This window comes from Leptodactylus fuscus, chromosome 1, assembly GCF_031893055.1.
Source record: "Leptodactylus fuscus isolate aLepFus1 chromosome 1, aLepFus1.hap2, whole genome shotgun sequence".
NCBI lineage: Eukaryota > Metazoa > Chordata > Amphibia > Anura > Leptodactylidae > Leptodactylus > Leptodactylus fuscus.
This window is the reverse complement of record NC_134265.1, coordinates 257,664,616-257,686,580: the sequence shown is the minus strand read 5'-3', so window position 1 is coordinate 257,686,580 and position 21,965 is coordinate 257,664,616. Positions and strand designations below refer to the sequence as shown.

At 38.3% G+C, this 21,965-nt stretch overlaps 1 protein-coding gene across 1 annotated transcript in view; it reads left to right on the top strand.

Annotated features, from left to right (window-relative positions):
* The first annotated feature begins 554 nt into the window (after window positions 1–554).
* Window positions 555–21,965, top strand: part of DKK2 (dickkopf Wnt signaling pathway inhibitor 2) — a 66,794-nt gene continuing 45,383 nt past the window's right edge. Inside the window, exon 1 of the mRNA XM_075286300.1 lies at window positions 555–1,257. Within this exon, the coding sequence (XP_075142401.1) occupies window positions 1,039–1,257 (219 nt within the window). The 5' untranslated portion in view covers window positions 555–1,038. The remainder of the gene's footprint in view (window positions 1,258–21,965) is intronic.

Genomic DNA, 21,965 nt, shown 5'->3' with positions numbered 1-21,965 from the left:
ACCTGCTCTCAATTACCCATCTGCGAGAGCTCCGATCCTGCCAGTATGTTCACTGGAGCTTGCACTTTGATATGTTAAACATATGGTGAAATATATTTGCCATAACACTTTCAGACATAATTCTATATCAGAAACATGCAGCATGAAGCTCTGGTCATCCCACATGGAATGCTTGTATATGAAGGATGTCTGACATTCAGAGGGACAGAAAAAAAGGAAATATTTCCTGTGGAACAGCTGCACAATAGTTGTTTGTAGGGCAGGAAAGACAGAACAATAGGATGTGCCTGAGTGTAATGTCTTCCACATAACAGGCAAGGAATAAGAGGTGTGCATTTAGCGTCTGCACTCCAGGATGCAGAATTGTAGGAAGCATGTAGATAAACTTCTCAGGAGGGCATCTCTCCCTCTCTCTTCTTCCTTCCAAATGTTAGAAGTAGCTGGGGGATCAGTTTCATGCTTTGTCACTCCTGGATGTGGGCGGGGGAAAGAAACCCATTGTGGAAACCTATAAAAAGAAAGGAGCTGAGGTCATTAAAGACCAAAGAGAAAGGGGAAGCCAGAAAGAGTCAGAAACACATGGAATTTTTGTATGTGTGTTATTCCAGAGTGATCAGGTCCTGTACATGACTGCTAGCTGTGTGCAGCCTGACTGTGTTAATGGGACTGGAAAAGTGCGCCTGCAGCATCCTAGCACACAGCTGCTCACCTGGACCTCTGTCTAAAGATGCTGCTGGACCCCACTAGGAGGACAATCAACAGCTGAGCAGACCCCTCTTTTCATGGACAGTCTCTCACTGTAATTCCTAATTCTAGGGAATCTTACAGAAAGTTATTGAATGCTGACTCTCAGTGCATGCATTGCATTTTCCACTCCCATGTATTCTTACAACCAGATGTGCAGTTTCTCCAGTAACTGTTTAAAGTTATTGGGTGTGATTGTGAACTAGAGAGAACAGATCCTGTAGTGCCTTCTGTTTCAGACATTTGGAGAATTGTGTCATAGTGCTTTCCTTCACTTCCACTCAGAGCTGAAGGATGAACATGGTTTTCCTGGGGTGGAATGGGGAGTCTTGCTGTTTGCTACCCCTACTAGCTGTAGTGCTGATGGTGGAGAGTACCCAAATAGACACCTCCAGATCCAAGGTCAACTCCATCAAGTCCATTGTAGTGGTACAGACTCCTACTCTGGCCACCAACAGGTCTTTAAGTTTCCACCATGGAGTTTCCCACAAGAAAGGGAAGAATCTTGGCCAGGTAACATTTTTTTTACTAACCTCATGTTTTTTTAACTTTCACTGGCATTTGTATTAGAGAAGACTTTTTATTCTACTATTGCATGTATCATCACTAAAGTGAAGGTATGAGATATTGCAAGTATGGAAATGACTTTGTATCTGTCATTGTATATTGGTGACATAGTATTGCGCAGAATTGACTGGCTATATATTTTTTGTACAGTAATGCAGGTGGGGAGAATGAAGAGACCCCTATAGTGGCTGGAGACCATCTTTCCTTGTAAACAACCTGTAATTCTATGTATAGAATAAGTAGGCTATGGGTAATCTAGTATGTAATTATTTTAATATATATTTATCATATCATTTACTACCATATTGGGAAGACATGTTTATATGTTGGCAATATATGTTACAATAGTGACTGTAGCTGTACAGGACTTTATGTGAATATTAATTAAATTAATTAATACTTGCTAGAATTAGAATCTGGACAGTAATGTAAGAGGTTACTGCTCAAGTAGAACATTACATAAGAGATTCTAGCACAGAGTGCCAGTGTAGGGTTACAGGAACTTTTGGGACAGGTCGTATATATATTTCTTTAGGCTTACGCTTAATGTATTTGTTAAAGCAAGCTATGTTTTTATGTTTACCTATTCCTATCCTGTCCTATTCTATAACGTCAATTAATGTGTCAATATATAGGTGGCACATATAGGTTCTCTATAACTGTGCAGTGCTATGGTGCTGCAAATACATAAATACTGGGTTTATGGTGTGGTGTGACATTGTGCTTGCTAGGTGTAAGGATTACACCTAGTGTTAGTATTAGGGTGTTAACAGTTACCAAATGTTATTGGCCATAGAAAATGTCTTTCTGGGAAGGATGTTTACGGTGTTCATCCAGAGAATCTTGTTGAGTTCAACCTGTACAGGAAAACTATAGATGGGATTTATTTTAGGAGCTAACTTTTTCTGTGTGTTATAGTTGAAGCATTTACATTCTTTGACTTTTCACTTAAATATGCTTTAGCCAAGTGCAGATGTGAAAAGGAAATGTGCGATATTAGAGATTTTGAGGAGCAATAGATCATATAGAGGATGACTCAGTAGGTTTATCTGCACTCATATGTAACACACAGACACTAGATGAGTTGGATACCATGCTGAGTTGAGGCACAGACAGTATTACACAAACTTCATAGTGATGTCACTATTATTGAGGCGATGATACCCAGTATTCTATGGGCTGACATATGTTATAGTTATACTCTGCACTATATGGTGTAGTAAGGTATGTTTGGTGTATTGAGGTGTTTAGTTATATATAAGTTATGTTTAATTGTCTCATCTCGTGAACAGGTATATAGAGGCAATAATTTTTTTAAAAAATATTATTCTTGATTTCCTATTTATTTCCTAGTAACACATTACTATTTATGTAATTGCTGTTACAGATAGCTGAATTTATTATTTGTAGCTCATTTTTACAAAAAATTCCATAGAAAAGCACATAGCAGCATCATGATGTATCATGATGTATTGTGCTAAATGACACACTTAGCTCTGCTACATCTGTAAATTCTTGCTACATTTCCATCTGCTATTTCATTACGAAATGAATGCTATGCAGCTGTGCTGTGACTGTGGTCATACTGACCCTAACTTGTGTGGTTGCTTTTGCAGTAAGTTTCATTGCATGTCCTATGTGCAGTCCTCTGTTCCTCAATAAGATGTGTAGACAGGGAATTCATCCCTTCAGCTCTGGCCATTCTAGACAGATATTCCCAGCACCCCATCTTATCACACCGGCCATCTGGCTTCTATTAACTTGCTTCTTACACATTTTTTTTTCCCTTCAAAATGAGCTAACATGAACTACACATCATAAGATAAGTGACATATAATATGTCAAAGAAAAGAGAACATTATAATTTTAACTGAAATAACACGTTGGACAGGTTACCTGATATGGCAGCTGAAGATAAACATATGTTATTTATCTAAATAAATCAATACTAATTACATGCATGTGTCTGAGAATGGCACAAGATATAGATCACAAGATGGTCAGAAGCTTCGCTTCTACTATATAGATGCCTTACTGAAACATATGTATGTATACAATTTGTTCTGTGGATCATTAAATGCTAATTTGTAACTTTTACTACCACAAGCATTAGATTACAGGACTTTCTCTTCTTTATCCCTAAGGCAAGACTTTCACATACAGCGGCTCTTAACTCTCACTACATTTTATGCAAATGTACTAAAACATACTGTATATTGATAATATTCATATTAATAACATCTTTCTATCATCATGTTTGTAAAATAGACTCTTACATGCACTGACACACAAATGTTTCCATAGATTGTCCAATTCCTAGATAAACAAATATATATATGATGTCAACAATATATAGTTATACATCATATAAGTAGGTGTATATATAGGTATATACATATAATATATACACACACACACACATATATATATATACATATGTATACACACACACACACACACACACACACACACACATATATATATATATATATATATATATATATATATATATATATATATACAGGTACATAGATATCAGAGATAGATACATATGCAATTGGCAGATATAGCTGACATAGTTATGCAATAAGTAGATACATAGACATGGGATAGATAAGTAAATATTCTATATGAGACAGTTATTTAAGTAACTGAATAGGTAGGTTTGTTACATAATTATATATACAGAAGAGAAATGTCATATTACATAGTAAAATATGATTAATATTTGTCTTATTTCTGTCAAACTGCTGTTTAGTGTTTGTTGTATTTTTTGCTTATTATTCCTAATTTCCCCATTTGTTTAATGGCTTTAGCTGAACAAAGCAAATATAAAAAATCTGCACAACCATTTAATGTAAAAAATGTCTGACAGATGGGGATAGTTAGATATAAAAAAAACATCCTGCGTTAATCAGGATTTTCTAAGACGTTAAATTCGAAATTGTGATTTATTTATCTTAAATGTGCACCTCCTGGTTTTCCAGTTTCCAGTCAAAATAAGTATTTTCTGAAAATCTGTTCCCTTTTATACTGTGGGTCTGTCCTTTTTAACAATAGATTGTAAACTGTTGTGCAGTTCCTGGAGTCATGCATGAGCTATGATTATACCTTCACTGTGAATTCATCTGGAGGGTGACTGCTGATACACTATGTTGTAATGCTTGCAATTTTGGGGATTTTTTTTTACTTGTGCATATGTCATATTACATATAATGTCTGCTGGAAGGCTACCTTGGACTGGAGCCAGAATTATGGTACTTCAACTCATTACTGTAGGACTTTAAAAGGAACCTGACAACAGAATTGTAAGATTGAGAATAATCATATGTACATTTAAATAGGACCTTCTGCAGCTCTGCTACATATGTACCGTGTGTAGTCATGATGCAGAAATTAGATATTCATTGACAAATCATACAAATGTACAGTTGGCATCTGCTTCTTTTGGTCACAGTATAGAATAGGGTTACCTGTAATCCATAAACAATGCATTACTTTAATGTAAATTTATGGCAAACTGACCAGCACAGCTCTGCTGCATGTAGACTTCTCCAAAATATAATGTGTGCAGACTGGTAGACTGATGGTTTTCATTTTCATAATCCAAAGTGGAAGTATCCTAGAAGTTCAGCATGGGCGCTAAAAAAAAAAAAGATTCAGTTATGGGTTAAAACCATGAATGTTTGGGGAAAAAAGATGAATGTATGGGAAAAAGATGTATATATGGGAAAAAAATGTATATATGGGAAAAATATGTATATATGGGAAAAAGATGAATGTATGGGAAAAAGATGTATATATGGGAAAAAGATGAATGTATGGGGAAAAAGATGAATATATGGGAAAAAGATGTATATATGGGAAAAAGATGAATGTATGGGAAAAAGATGCATGTATGGGAAAAAGATGAATGTATGAGAAAAAGATGAATATATGCTTTAAAATAATATGTAATATGTAAAGGTTTGCAGATGGTTAACTAGGTATTCATGTTTTACCTTCTAAGATAATAGTTAAAAAATGATATCCATTTACATATTGTACTGATGGAGAAACGGAAGCAAAACATGTAAATTATACATAATTATTATTGTAATTTTCTACAAGTGTTATTGGATATGAGTCCCGTATGGCGGCATATCATGTTCCAGCCAGACAACACTAGAGACAAATGAGGGCTCAATAACAAGTGATATTGGACAGTCATTTATTGAACTTTCCTTTACGCATACCTTCTTGGTGAACATAGTGAATGAAGTCTTTGGGCATATTCGCACGCAGCAGATTTGTTGCAGAAAATTCTGTAATTAGCTGCGTTGATTTGAATCAGGTTGTTTTGATGGCGAGCGCATGGATTTCTGCAAGCCGCATTCAGATGAAAGGTACAAGTTGTTTAAATTTCTGCAAAAAATCTCTTATATGTGAATTCATCCATAGGGTTTAAAATAATTGCTTGCCTCAGTCCAACTACTGTAGGCAACAAGTGGAAAAATAGTATTTGTATTACAATATAAATTTCCCTTCTTTTTGTGCCTTCTCTTATAACTACAGGTATATGCATATTTTAATGACCTGTAGGCAAATATGATTTTCCATATATTACAATCTCTTTGTTTGCAATCTGTCTTGACTAAAGGTTTACATACTGTAGAAGATATAGGGCAAGGTAGCAAAAACGTACTATGGGCTTTATTTCCTAGTGTTAGTTTACTCTACTCACTCAACCACTTTTCTCACTAACTGCATTCAATCTCTTGTGAGAGAGACCAGCAGCCACTGACGTAACTATAGGGGTCGCAGTGGTCGCAGCTGTAACCAGGCCCATAAGTCAGGCGGGCCCACAGGTCACCCTTACCACGCTAAGGATGATTAAGTTTCTTTGATGCTTGACAGTCTGTGCATTGTAAATGTATTACCCTTGTCCTCTGATCTACTGGAGTAAGATACAGGAATCTTTTATGATTCATAGGCTTTCACTGACAGAAAGAAGAAAATGAATGTTTTAAAGCCAGTTGGTCAGCATATGGTCAAAAAGAGATTCTGTGCAGAGAAGCAGCAGCAGAAATGGGGACACCATTACAGTGTGGGGGCACTGATGGGGAAGGAAATTATGTTATGAACAAGTCTTTATGCTGGTCTTGGCCCAAATGGAGAAGAACAGAGGAATGTAAAATCTTCTAAAGTGCGAAAGTCTAAAATTTCGAAAGGAATGCGTCTGGCAGTCATAAGAAGTAGCAGGGCAGGTCCAAGCTAAGCTTTCGCACCAATTTAGTTATGCCCCTTCCAGCAGCATGATACTTAGACCCTCTTCAAAAAACCATATGGCCCCCCAGACCTGCTGTCATAAAATGCTTGTTATGGGCTGCTTCCTATTGAAAAAAATCCCATTTTACAAATATTATTAAAATAAAAGATTAAAAAAAAATTAAATTCTAATACAATAGACTGATATGAAGCTTAGAACTCAAATATCATTGCTGTATTGCAGCATTTCACATTTCATTGATGGAGGGAAAACATCCATTATGAAGAAGAAAATATATAGTCAGATTACAAGTTTTGTCCCTTTGTCTTTATTGAAGTGGCTGCCTATTATTATGTGAAAAAGAAATACTATATTAACCATTTTACGTCTTGTAATACCTTCTCCGTTTCGGCATATTCCCAGGAGACGTTCCTCCTGTAAACAGTGCCCTGCCATTTCTCCTTGATATAAATATATCAGTGAGAACTAAGTGGAGAAGTGACATTTAACACTATCAGGATCAGGTATTTAGCTTCAGGGCTAATAGGAAAAAAGGCCGCTTTGGAAAAAAAAAAAAAAAGAGGAAATCTAAGAGGTGTTCAGGTCTAAAACATGATTTTGTCAGTGATGAAAGGGCAAACGGATAGATTACGTTCAGGCAGACATTATTAGCACCTTCAATGCATTCTTCTCCTGAGAACTATAAACACCCAGACACATTGCAAGTGTTACAATAGGAGATCTTGAGTGGCATCCAGCAGGCACTGGGAAGCAGCCTGTACCCGGCATTGTAAGAAGTTCACCTAAACACAATGCATTGTCAAATGTTACAAAGATATCCCAAATAGCTTATTTAGTCCTTGGTCATGCAGTTTTAGGTTGCCTTTTCTTACTACACTTTAGTAGTTGGCCCCTTATGGCTCTTAGATCTTCTACCCTGGTTGTTACTGTACTCTCAGTTCTTCCAAGCAGCCTGGTACACATGTGAGATTATCTGTTTAAATGGACCAAATGTGGTACAGAAAAGGTTACAAATAAAACTTTGCTCAGGTCACTATCGAGGTATCTGGTCAGTATGCAGCTGTATGGTTCCTACTGACTAGAATAGACGCTGTATACAGCTGTAAATGGGTTGGACCACCTAGTGGTGCCAAATTTTAATACATGATGCATCAATTCTTGGCAATATTAGTGGTCTGACCCATAAATATCTGTATGAAGCTCCTATTTAGGTGACGTAATAGTGTAAGGAAACAGGGATGTGTACTATGTACTAAAGGACAAGAATACCCATTCTTAATGAAGCACCTTATTGATATAAAGCGCATTAACTATGGAGTAACAAGGTAAAAATCTCCCATGAAATAGTCCATGAAAAGGCTGCATCTACTAGATACATTTTTAGATAGTGTGTATTGCGTTGTTTTAGTCGTTTTAGATTTTGACATTCGTTATTCTAGGTATATTAATAGACTGCGATAATGCTCAAGAACAACTAATTGATTCCACCAATGAGATATGCTGTGTTTTATCAACTTTAGCCGTATGCTATTGTTGACATACAGATTTGGGGAAAACTATGAACACCTGTTTGACGTGTGCAGCTGAACTTATGTAAGATTTATTATCCCCTCAATTGCTCATAAGATCATAAAACTAAAATTGTGTAACAATCACACATCTGTTAGGAAGCAAAGGAGGGGACACAGCATAAGGGATTTTAGATACTACACCAGAGTCAGAGTTGATTCATTGCTTTAGAGAATGGCTGAAGAATGTAATTCAGGGTTCTGGAGAAAGACAATTGGTAAAGTCTGTAGTGAAAACTGAGTTTTCACTACCACCTGATGAGCCTCAATTACATAGCAAAACATAGATGTGTGCAACACCGCTATTATGTGACATGTATTCCTGTTTACCAGAGACCAGCAACAAATAGTTATGAATATGGTGGGATATGGTCGTTGCAAAGTAACATGTGCAACACACACTAGGCCATAATAAGTGCAACTACCATTTACTATAAGAATACATATTAGTGATGCCAAGAAGAAAGGTGTTTTCCAGGATAATAAATAGTTTATTTATTTTGCTTGCTTATGTATCACAACTGTTCACATTACTCACTTTCCCAAATAGGGCTTACAATCTAAATTCCCTATCAGTATCAAGAATCAAGAATCAAAGAAGCTTTATTGTCACGTCCAAATAGATATTTGGCATTGCCAAAGCAAGTAAAGTGTGGGGGGGGAGTTGGTGTTGGGGGGGAGGACGGTGGGTATGGGGGGTAGGGCGGGCGTAGGGTGGATAGATGGGTGAATGGGTGAGTGATTTGGGGAATAATAGTCTTTGGGGTCTCATCTTCCCCTCAGTTGGAGGCAGTTGGACACATATTGGGCAGCGATATCCACAGTCGACTCCTCTTCTCCCAGTAGGATGTAGAGTTTCCTCTTCTCATAAAATCAAATTAGGTCAAGTCAGAAGAGCTTTTTTGGTGTCAAAGGGAGTGATTGGGTTGGTATAGTGGTATACCTTTGGTGTGTGGGAAACACATGCAAGCACAGAGAACATACAATCTCCATGTAGATGTTGTGCTTGGCTGGACTTGAATCCAATAGTGCAAGGTAACAATGCTGACCACCAAACCACTTAGCTATTGATAACTGATCCTAAGAATTGGTCATCAATATCATATCAAAATCAGTGGTTATCAGAGGTGGTCCAGAAATTGGGATTCCCACTAATCAAAAGAATGGAAGTCCCATGTCCCCAGTATAAATGGAGGGGCAGGTACAGCTGTCTTCATCATTGATTTCTGTCAGACAGCTGAAGGTAGCTGAAGGCTATACTCGAATTTCCCATAGATAGAAATAGAGCAACAGTGCACATGCTTGGCCTGCCATTCCATTCCTACATGGGAATGATCGGGGGGGTTCCAGCAATCAGATCCCCAATGATCATAAACTATCGATCCCCAACGACCAGACACTATCCTCCAGAAAACTGTCCCAACTTCTTTCAGATTAGTAATTGCCTCATTGTTTCCCAGTACTAAGTGTCCCAATTATTTATAATGTGACAAGCAGAGTGAGTGCATGTATTGTATTGTAATGCAAAAGCAACACCTTCTTGGACAGTAATTCATACCTGTCTGACAGTATGCTAATACCTATCAACAATGTCTTTATTACGTGAGAAGAAAGAATAAATCTGTTTTATATGAAATTAACATGGTATAGCCTTTCCAGTTATGCAGGCATGCATTTATACAGTGAGTAGGATGATATTAGATTTGTGTTGTGTGGAAAAATGTAAAGCTTTACAAAAATTACCTTTATTTGTTAATCCTAAAAATATATTTATAAACTGTCAGTTCTATGTAACCAGAAATTATTATTAATATTATTTTAACTATGTCTTCTGTCTAAAATGGAGTTATTTAATACAGCATTACTGTTGTATCTAGAACTAATGAATTAATGTATGAAGATCTACGAGACTAAGAAAAAAGGTTTGGATGCCTCCACCCAACTACAATCCTTCTCTAGACTAAGAGAGGTTAACATCACAAAAGGGGTGTACCCCATGATATCTGCTCTCTAGACTAGGTCATTAGTGCTTGTTTGATGAAGGTCTGACCCTTGGGACCCCCAGTAATCAGAACAGCACCGTAAAAGGGCCATTGTTTACACAGGAATAGTGACCCCCCCCCCCCCCCCCAAGACTGCTAAGAGCTCTAGGCAGGTGACATAATACATACATCCTAGTTGTATTACCAAGTAAAAGAACATTTAACCATGATTGAAGGTGTTAACTGGTTAGTTGCTAACTGTGACATCTCCTAGGTTATCAATAGTCAATGTTCTCTAACCCTGTCCTTTGCACTACCGTGATGGCTCCAGCCTTTTCCTGGATGTGCACTGGAGTTATCAGTCAAAACTATTCAGTGCCTTGAGATTATCAAGAGACCAAGAGACTTCACAGTTAAGGAATGTCCAGGTGGCTGTTCAGGTGGATTAGGTATGAGGTGGATTAAATCTTCTTTAATGTTGGCCATACAAATTTTAAGACCATAAACATAGCTATAGCTGTAGCAGTGAGTGTAGGTACTGAAGAGCTGCCTCATTGAAGTATAGTTTGTATGGTGAGTGAACAGTGTGGCTCTCACGCGCTGCATTGGTACTGGTGATCTGCGGGGGTCCCTAGTATTGGAACTCTGCAGATCTAATATTGAAAAATCTTACAAACCAGATAACCCCTTTAAATAAATAGAAACCTTTTACTTGAAGAAAAAGAAACATTATGAAATATGAATAATGGTAACAGAGGAGAATGTGTTCTTGAGCTTAAACTTTGCAAAAGAAGAGACAGAATGATATAATGTTGCTATTGTTATTAGTATGTCAATGAATATACTTTATTGTCTGAATGTAGATGTAGTCAAAGCTTATATAAATAAATGTAAAGATGACTCTGTGTCCAATTGCACTACACTCAATATTATACATATAAGTTCTTAAGGAACCCAGTTCCATTATTTAAACCCACAGAGTAAATGTAGTGCTAATTTACAAATGAAGCCCTAGGTCAGGAGCAGGAAGTTTTTGGCTCTCCAGCTGTTGGGAAACTACAACTTTCATCTTGTATACTTTCTGTGCATGCTGGGAGTCATAGTATCAAAGCAGTTCAAAGGTTGATCTCTACTCTAAGTCTTCCCTAGGTAATTAAAGCCCTGCAAACTTAAAGTGTAACTCCCATTTTTTAATTTTTTTTTGCTTGTGTTGGGAGGTGTTTAGCAAACATTTTTGTAATATGCTTAACCTATCTAACTTTCTTTTAAACAGAAAACAGGCTTTAAAGTTTCAACTAGCAATGCTGCAAGCAATGTAAGCATTGCGAGGGAAAGTCTGTCCAGTACACCTTTATTCAATGCAATAAGCAGAGCTGTAGTATTTGCCAAAGTGAGATGGTCACTTAAAATAGCTACCTAGAAAAATGGAGATTCCCAGGTTTTACATGATGTCAGAATTACATCTGTAGCTATAGCAAAAGAGGAGATATCACTATTTAAAAACAGAGTTGTCAATGCAATTTTTTTATATAAAGCTCAAACTCTTGACTGTATTTTACTAGTTATATCTCAGGTTAATTTATACCTAACCTCAGTTTTCATATGATATTAGAACCACTTTTTTAGATTGTACAAAACCAGAGTGACATCCATTACAGTCCCTTGAAGTGACCTTATCCTCCTTTGGCAAGTGCTACAGCTATATATACTGGCATCACAAATTTGTACAGACTTTTTGGTAACAACTAGTTGCTAGGGAGAATTGTAGATTTTATTAAGATTAGGTTAATCAAGTATATTACAAAAATGCTCATCAAACTATTTCTAACACAATACCAAAATAAAATAGAATAAAATGTGATTTACACTATGACAGCTATAGTGGGAAAAAAAGATTTGACAGGGTATTTTCACAAATATGTAAATAGTAGAGATGAGTGAACAGTAAAATGTTCGAGGTTCGATATTCGTTTCGAGTAGCCCCTCAATATTCGACTACTCGAATCGAATATCGAACCCTATTATAGTCTATGGGGGGAAAATGCTTGTTTCTGGGGTAGGCAACGTTCGATCAAATTATACTTACCAAGTCCACGAGTGAGGGTCGGGCTGGATCCTTCGAGCAGTCTTCTCCTTGCAGCGTCTCCACGGCATCTTCCGGCTCTGAATTCACTCTGCCAGGCATCGGGCCTGGGCACTACAAGCGGACATGCGCAGTCGGCTCTGCCCAGGCCCGATGCCTGGCAGAGTGAATGAAGAGCTGGAAGACGCCGCAGGGAAGCTGCACGGAGAAGACTTCTAAAGGTAGGAGAAGAACCAGCGTTGATTGGCTGACTGCATAGCATTCGGCCAATCACTGCTGGTTCTGCATCGAACCTTTCCATTTGAATAGCGAGTGGTACTCGATCGAGTACGAGTATTTCAAATACCGTAGTATTCGATCGAATACCTACTCGATCGAGTACTACTCGCTCATCTCTAGTAAATAATATTGTAAGTAATGGCAGAAGGACAGAAGTTGTCAGACTAACATGATTTGTTTTTAAGTTGAATTTATTAGAAGCCTTTAATATAGTGTTTGTAAACTTTGCTAAGGCATTTGACACTGTCCACCTGAGTAAAATAAAATCTAATAAAATCTGCTATAGAGAGTAAAATTCGTAGACTGAAAACTGGCTTAAAGGAGCTCTATCATTGGAAACACTCATTTTTAACTAACCACATCATTGCATAGCCTTCAGAAAGGCTATTCCACACGTACCTTTTGTATGTAAATTGCCTCAGTAGATTTTGAATAAGTCCATTTTTATTCATATGCTAATTAGCCTTCTCGGTGCACCCCAGAAGTCTCTTAGTGCACTGTCTTCTGTATATACAGCACAGGCTGCTGCTGCTGACTCCTCCCTGCTCTCATACATAGTACACAGCATAGAGAGGAGAGCTGGCTGACAATTTCCTGTGTTGGCTGGAAGCTAATTAGCTTATGAATAAAAATGGACTTATTCAAGCACTACTGAGGTGATTTACATACAAAAAGTACATGTGGAATAGCCTTTCTAAAGCCTATGCAAGGATGTGATTAGTTAAAAATGACTTTTACCAATGATAGAGCCCCTTTAAGGGTCATATTTAGAGAGCTGTTCTCAATGATTTCTACTTTGAATGGTCCCTGGAAATAAGTGGTTACCCTAAAGTTTAGTCTTGGGTCCTGAGTTATTTACCGTATATCTGACATAGATGAGATTGATAGCACTGCCTCTGTTTTTGCAAATGATACTAAGCTATGTAGTACAGTGCAGTCTATGGAAGATGTTCACAATTTACAAGTCAAATTGGACTAACTGAGTGTTTGGATAAATGTAAAGTTACGCACTGGAGTACTAATAAATCTAGATCCTAGACTAAATAACATAATGTAAAGTTGAATGGTTGCTCCTAAGGCCAGAAAGATATTATGTATTAAAGGAGGCATATTCTCATGGGACAAGGACAAACAACTAGGGTAAGCTGTCATGGCAGGTTTTGCGTTGGAAGGAAGATTTTTTGTGCTGGGTTTCATTAGTGTGGTCTTATCTTCGCATTTTAAACCCTTTTCAGGTCAAAACTGAGCAGAAATCACGCAGACCCTAATATAGTCTATGGGATCCATGAGTTTCCCCAGATAACTGCTTTTTTAGGTTCCAAGCAGACCCCCTGAATGGAAACCTGAACGCAGGTGTATACCTAGCGCAAGGGGTACACCCAAACAGCTGAATGGATTGCTTTGAAATTTCACACACATCTACATATTGGCCACAAAGGATACATAGGCTACTTTAAACGTGTCTTACTCACCCCAAATCGCCACCGCGACCCTCAAAAGTTGGCTCCGGCTCCACTGTCGGCCCTGAGGTCAGCACAGGTAGTGACACGCAGCTCTGATTGGTGCATGGCGGTGCGGGGGCGGGATAGGGAGACAGCACAGCAGCCCCATAGGTTAGCGCCGAAATGTGGGCATGGCCAGCGCGCGAGGACACTTGCCTGAACATGGCGGCTGCCTGCATGTTCCCAACGCTGCTCACATGCCGGCCAGCCACATATCGCATAATGCTGGCATTACATACAGCAGCACGACCAGGCCTCAAGCCCACAGCCGCCCGTACCCGTGTACTGTGTGGCCGGGAACAGACAGCACAGACAGCACTCACTCTCATGTCACGGTCACTACACACAGACATCCCCAGCATATGCAAGGTGAGTGCTGGAGGTTCGGTGATCGCCAGTTTCCTTACTGGTGGTGGTGGTGGGGTTTACAAGAGTTGGTGTGTAGGGGGCTGGGGGAAGGGGAAGAGGTGCTGGGTAGGAGAAAAAGGGGGGGTTGGTGGTTTAGGGGAGCTGCTAGGAGTTAGGGAGGGGGCCTGGAGGGGTTTTTTGGTGGGGGGGTTGGGACCAGAGGGCCGAGGGTGAGTAGGAGGGAGGCCGATTGCACAGGTTAAAGGGGGAGGTGGGCGGGTGACTGGGGTCACGGGTAGTTGGTGGTGGTGGGGGCAGGGGGGGAGATGTGGAAGGTGACTGAAGGCTCTGAAGGGGGGAGGGGGCGTGGGTGGGAGATAAGGGGACAGCAGGGGGCGTGGGTGGGTGCTAGGGGGGTAGCCGGGGCCAGAGCAGCAGGGCTGTGGGGTCCCGCCACATGAGGGTGTGGGAGGGGACCGTGGTGGCCACAAGAAAAGGGCCATGGGGGGCCAACAGGCCGCGCTGCACATGGTTCGCGCAAGGAAGGGGGGTTCGCGGACGAAGTCGCGGGTATAGCTAGTTATATATAAATATTACACAAATCATCAGCTTTCAATATAAAAACAATGTCATTAACTGTTCACTACTTCATAACACACATAATACATTTTGTGTTATATATTGTATCCTTTATTTCAAGAAGATTGCCCTTTTTCCAATTGCTGAAAGAAGATTTCAAGCAGCCACATTGTTATCAGTAATGTTATATATACTGTATGTCTAGAGGAGATAAGTTACTTTTATTTGTATTTGTGACTTGTTCTTCTTACCAAATTATTACTTTTAAGTATTCGACTTTAAAAGGCTTGTTAAAATTCTGTCTCTTAATAATATTCTTCATGGTCCCACAAGAGGGCGCACAATGGAGAATAATGTGCGTATGTGTGGATTTCTCTGATATATCAGGTTTCTAAAGCAGCAATGAGCTCTGCTTTGATTTTGGAATAATTGGCATGTAATACAGAATCATGTTCTTGTAGCTTTCCAATTGATGCTTAATATTATATGAGGCTCCCTGATGTATATGCCAGTTTTTTATTGCCAGCATTTATAGATATGTATATATATACATGTGTGCCAGTTTTAGAGGCAATTTGGTCACTCAGTTGTATCAAGTGACTGCTAGGATGTCAGACTGCATCAACAATCTTTTCTTGTAGCTCCGTTTAGCCCTATTATTTTAGCCCTATTGTGTAGGTTTAGTACTGTTCCTGTCCAAGCTATATTAATTTAGCAATGACCTCTGACTCAAACTTGGAGAATGAACTGTAGGGACCTTTTTTTTCCAACAGGAACATCTATATAGGATATTTCATGTAAAAAGACCAGTGTATGATTTTATTGTATCCTAGCAATCTTGGAGTATAACCAAGCCAGAATATCTCCTCCAAAAGGAAGAGAGACCCATCTACAGACGGGGTACTGGCTGACTGGGTGAGTGGTCATAAATATGAGACAGAATGGGTGTATTGCAGTATACAGGCACTTTTTACACCCTATATGCATACATACAGTCATCTTTGATGTAAAAAGGGAGAACTTGTTCTACCTCCACCTTTTGAAAGGGGTATTATTTCTTAAAGGGGGTCTATCACTAGATTTTCGTGTTTTTAGCTAAATCATTTGTAGAAATATCCTCCTGTTTTTGTTAATTACTGTGGAAATCGATATGCAAATCAGCTCCACCGTACATGGTGGGTGTTCCGTGCTCTCCCTTGCGTCATACCTTCTGGATGCCCAGCGCTGCCTCCAAGCCCTCCTCTTCCTGCTTATTCACCGCCTCCATCGTCGGCGATTTCTATTGAAATTATGCGCGTGCACAGTACCACTCTCTCTGGCGCATGGAGGGAACACTACTGTGCACGCACGTGACTTCAATAGAAACCGCCGGTAATAGAGGCGGTGAATAAGCAAGAGGAGGAGGGCTTGGAGGCTGTGGTGGGCGTCCAGAAGGTATGATGCAAGGGGGTGCACGGAATACCCACCGTGCACCCTGGAGCTGGAGCTTCTACAAACGATTAGCAGCACCTGAATAGCCTTATTAAAGGCAATTCAGGTATATCTTTAGCTAAAAACATGAAAATCTTGTGATAGAGCCCCTTTAAGGAGATAGAACATTCATTCTGATCCACATTTATGACTTATTGTCCTGCCAGACACTATCCTGCTTTGCACTGATGAGAGGCAATAACCTTAAAACAGCTCTTTGTGGATGCGCCCACACCACTCCATTCATTTCAATGGGCACACCAGCTATCTCTGTTGCCCCACCTCACATGCATGGAGCAATGCACACACTGCTTGACCATCAATCCATTCATTACAGAGGACAACAGTCCCCTGTCTTCCTGATTAGTGAGGGGCTGAGCATTCGGAGCCTCACTCATCATTTGCTTTGATTGGAAAATCCCTTTAAACGTAGGCCATAGTACTGTGAAATCTGGATCATCCAGAAAAGTATACTTTCCTTTTGTAAGATTGCTCCAACTAGAAAGTATGAAGGTATGTCCTGTTAAAAAAAAAAAAAAAAAAAAAAAAAAAGCTCAACTAATCACAAACCAGAACCATGAATGAAGCTGCTGTAATGAATGAAGCTGCTAGTTCATGACCTTTCAGTTCTGTATAAATTGCCCAGTGTGTCACCAAAAAAATCACCCCAAAATAATGAAACTCCCTCCCCATAATTCAAGGTGGGAACATGTAAACAATATGTGTCATCCTTCTTTATTTATAATAGAGTAACCCAAAAATGTAGACTTATCAAACCAAAAAATAGATTTTCACAGATGTCCATTGCCTGGATTCTTTACCCTAGAAAAGCTCTTCCTTACTGTTGGTTTTCTTGTAGTAAACTGACAAGCAAAAAGCTACCAATGTTTTGAACCTATGACTTTCAGGCTCCATATCTCACCATCCATTACAGCATCAAACTTGAGACTACCATCAGTTTATAGACACTCATTTTGGTTATCTCATAAATAAGTTTTACTTGCAACTATTTAGTATATGATTAGTTATGCAGATTCTTGTCATGTAACTATATTATTACTGTTTTTTCTCCTAGAAACCTAAATTTTAATATTTATTATTTTGTAAATCCACCTTTGACTTTCAACACTGCCTGAATCCTTCTGGGCGTGCTCTCAATCAGATTCAAGTATGTCTTGACAGAAATTTGATTCCAGGTATTTTCTACATATTCCCAATATTGGTGAATACTGGTTGACTCACTTGGGTGCAAATATAGCTTTATCTTCAACTCTACTCACAAGTATTCGATTGGGTTAAGGTCTGGGGACTGTATGGGCCAATCCAGCACCTCTACTTCACTGTCATTCAACCAATTCTTTGCTAATCGACGTATGCTTTATGTCATTGTCCTCCTGGAATACTATGTTGCCTTTTTAATGACCATAGTAGTCAAATGTATGAAGTAACTTGTCTTGTAGGATACTTAAATATAACTCAGCATTGAGACCATTTATCTTGGTCATGTATTCAATGCCTTTGGCTGTGAGACAATCTAATGTCATCAGGTTTCCTCCACCAAACTTGACAGTTCATTAGATTTCTCATTCCATTAGTCCCCTTTTTCCCTGTTTCTTCCAGACTGATTTCCACTCTGAAGAGCCCAGTCTATTGACTTCTGTCTCATCACTCCAAATCACCCATTTGCAATTTTCTACTGTCCACTTTATATACTTTTTTCAAACTCCAGCAGATGCTTCTTATGACAATACTGAAGCTAAGGCTTCTTCACCTGTTTTTTGGGACACCATTAAAGACTTGTGTAATGCTACTTCCACAACCGTGTTTGTTCCACCAGAACGAATAGACCTTGTGATGAGCCGACTTGTTGACTCCAATATTTTGCCTGTACGCCCACCTCTTGGTTTTGAATGGATGGGCTGACTTCATTCAAATTGTACTCATTTGATGCAGTTTGACAATTTTGGCTGAGAGATTACTGTTAATGAGCTGGATGATGTTGTCTCTCTTTTTTCATGGGATATCGTCTTCATGGTTAATCCTCGAACCAGTGACCTTTTCGCTTGGGAATCAACCTGAAAACACACTAATCTATTGGTGAATATTACAACAGGTTGTAATTTGTAGTATACAAGATGAAAAAGATTTTTCCACCACTAGATGCAAAACAGTAACAATGTAGGAACATGACAAGAATCTGCATAACTAATCATATGCTAAGTAGTTGCAAGTCAAACTTATGTATGAGATAGCCAAGATGATTGTCTATAAACTGATGGTAGTCTCACGTATGAAGCTGTGGTGGATGGTGAGATATGGAACCTGGTAGTCAAAAGTTAAAAACATTGTTACCCTGTTGCTCTGCTGTGAAAAACAAAAATAATGGAAATGCTGAAACCCTTACATGAAGCATCCCAATGCTGTCTGAAAGACTCTTAAAGGAATTTTGCAAGATTTTGAAAACATGGCTACTTTCTTCTTCTCAGGAAGTGACATCATGTCCGTTGATCATATTGTACAACTCAAACCCTTTCATTCTAATGGGATAGAGCTATACAGTAGCATGTGCCCTGCGACCAACGGACATGAAGGTCACTTCCTCAGAAGAAGATAAAAGCCATGTTTTTCATGTCCTGCACAACTCCTTTAACATTAAGCACACATTTTATGTACATTAAATTTCCACTTATTATGTATATTATATATACATTTACAATGCGCTCCCTAAAACGGTGGCATTTTCTACATATAAAATTCACTGGAATTCAGTCTTTATTAATTTATTCATACATAGGCATACACCACAATATGTTCAATATATATTTCTGTTCAAAAAAATTCAAGGATTTAGCCTGAGACCCCATGTTGAGAAAACACTGCATCTTACAGTACCTGCAAAATGAATGGGTTCCTGGCTAATCCTATTCACATACCACAGAAAAAAGTCAGCAGTGGAAAATATGCTTTTTCGTTTGTGTTTTTGAATATCACTGTATGTCAATTATACCTACGGAAACCCTGGCGTTTTCCATAGAATTATAAGAAGGGTAGACAGTCCGCAGAGGACAACTCTGTGAATATATAATGAAAAACGCGGCAGAAAAAAGAAGAGTTGCATTTCTGCTGCATTTTTTTTCTGCAACATTTTTTTTTTTTGCTATTTGTTATTACGTTGGGCTTTGGCCTAGAGAAGAAATCCTTTAGACTTTTTAACTGGTACTGTACATATATAAAATAAAAAAAACAACATATAAAAAAATATTCCCATTTTCATGGAGCTGCTGATAATTTGCACATTCCTTCAGTAAAGAAATGCAGTGCAGGCTCTGTCCATATTCCTTTTTACACAGATATTCTCTCCTAGAAGCATGTAAATATAAGCATTAACCACATTACCCAAAAGTTTAATAATCAAAAAGAAATTATAATAATGTTAATAATCATAAAGAAATGCCATTTTGGGGGTAAATAAAGGTAAGACATTTGTGTATTAATGAACACCCAAGTATGATTTATTTGTCTTCTTTGGCTTTAGACCAAAATTAAAAGGCTGATGAACCCAACACCTGTTTATTCCCTAAAAAACTCCCCCCCTAACACTAATTGAAGTCAGCTGGAAGTCTGTTATGTTCTTGGGATACCATCTCAAGTCCACCTGCTAAAAATGTGACAGCAAGCCTAGTGAAGGAAGCTATTTAATAACAGGATGTGGGAATTTCTTACAAGACTTGGTGAAATGTCATAATAACATGACCAAATTTCTTTTCTATGATGTTTTTGAAGATTCTCTCAGTCCATATGACGGTGGCCCTGTAATATACAATAATTAAATTTCTGTCATATTTAGATGTTTTTTCATATTTATTTTAATTTAAATGGGTTGTGCCATATCAAGGATCCTATCTGGAAGCTGGTAGCTTATGTAAACTTTTCCTAAATATATTGCTCTAAAAATTCTCATTTTTAAAATCCGATCTCTGATTATTAAAAAAATCCCGTTGACTTGCAATGGGATCGGAATTGGGATCGGGATCATGTTAAAATGGAAAATGATCGGAAATCGGATTTTAAAAACGATCCTGAAATCTCAAGATCAATTCAACCCTAATCCTGAGTCTTTCTTTTTCTTCTTAGTTGCTATGACTCCTAATCTCTTTTCTATTTGCTATGAACTTGTATGTGTTCTTTCTTGTAATGCATTACTGTATTATCCATGCTGCTGTAACACACAGAATTTCCCCATGGTGGGACTATTAAAGGATTAATCTTGTCTTATCTTATTTCCACTTTCAAAAGTAAAGTAAACAGCTGCATTTTTGGGGGCAAATAAGCTCAAAAAGTGACAAAACTCTACTCTGTAACTTTTCTAACCTAGAATTCCTAACATTATGTTATGTTTAGTGCAGGGCATGGGGAACTTCCTCGAGTTTGTACTAAATATAACAAGTTGATGAAGATAAAAGTCATAAACTATACTATTTTTACCGTGCCCTTATTTTAGTGTCAACTTTAAAGTGTCCTCAATCACAGTGCCCCAATAACAGTTCTAGCCACATCATAAGTATCAGCCCCACAGCGTCCATGGTACCAAAAACAACTTATTAAAATCATGGAAAGTTAATATTTTAAGGAGTACATCTTAAAATGATAAGAAATTAGGATTATGGGTGACATATAAACTGTAAATGATAATAATCAATATAATCCGTACAAGTTCTTCTATGTTCAAAGAAAATCATGTAAGCATTTATTTTCTTCACAGACACTGGAAAAAATGTATGGACAGTCAGCAACACTGACAGTGCTCCATCTACTGCCAATTAGTCACAGTCCTCAAATAGTACTTGCTTGTCCCTGATCCCATGCTGAGTACCAATCTTCTTCGATGACAGCCTCTAAAGGGCGGTCACCTGTATATGACTTGCATTCATATAGAAGTTCGGTGCAGGAAAGAGAGGATTGGATTACTGTGTGTCATGATGGTTGTGGGCCACACAAAACAGCATTAGTTGAATTATGCACCCTTAGTGGCTGGAGTCACAAATAGAAGAATTGTTAAATAGATGTTATATTTTTTCATTGGATTTATGGCAGCCTATTCTGATGTCCTACAACTACACAACAAATCCATCTGTAGTAGGTAATTGTGATTTGCCTTTTCAAGTCATCGTTATATTTTATTAGAAACTCATAAGAAACAATACTGAGAGATGCCGGTCAGATAGAATTCCAGCTTATATACGCTACTGCTAGAGTTTGATAACAATACTTCACATTAGCCATCATCTTTTCCATGATGAAATGCATTAAATGTTAATTTGCCAACATTTCCTTACATTAAAGGCGTAGTAAGGAAATTAAAAGTAGTCATTTCCTTTAGAAGTCACAAGCCACACAATTCAAATGGGAGGGACAGGAACACGATTTCAATAAGCTTGCTTCAAGGACACAGACTCATTAGTGTAATATCGTGTAGACTTTTTGATTACATATGCCTAATTTAAAATATTATTTCATCTTAATATGTTTTCAAAGAAATAATACCACCACACCCACATAGCCTTTGGGAGATGT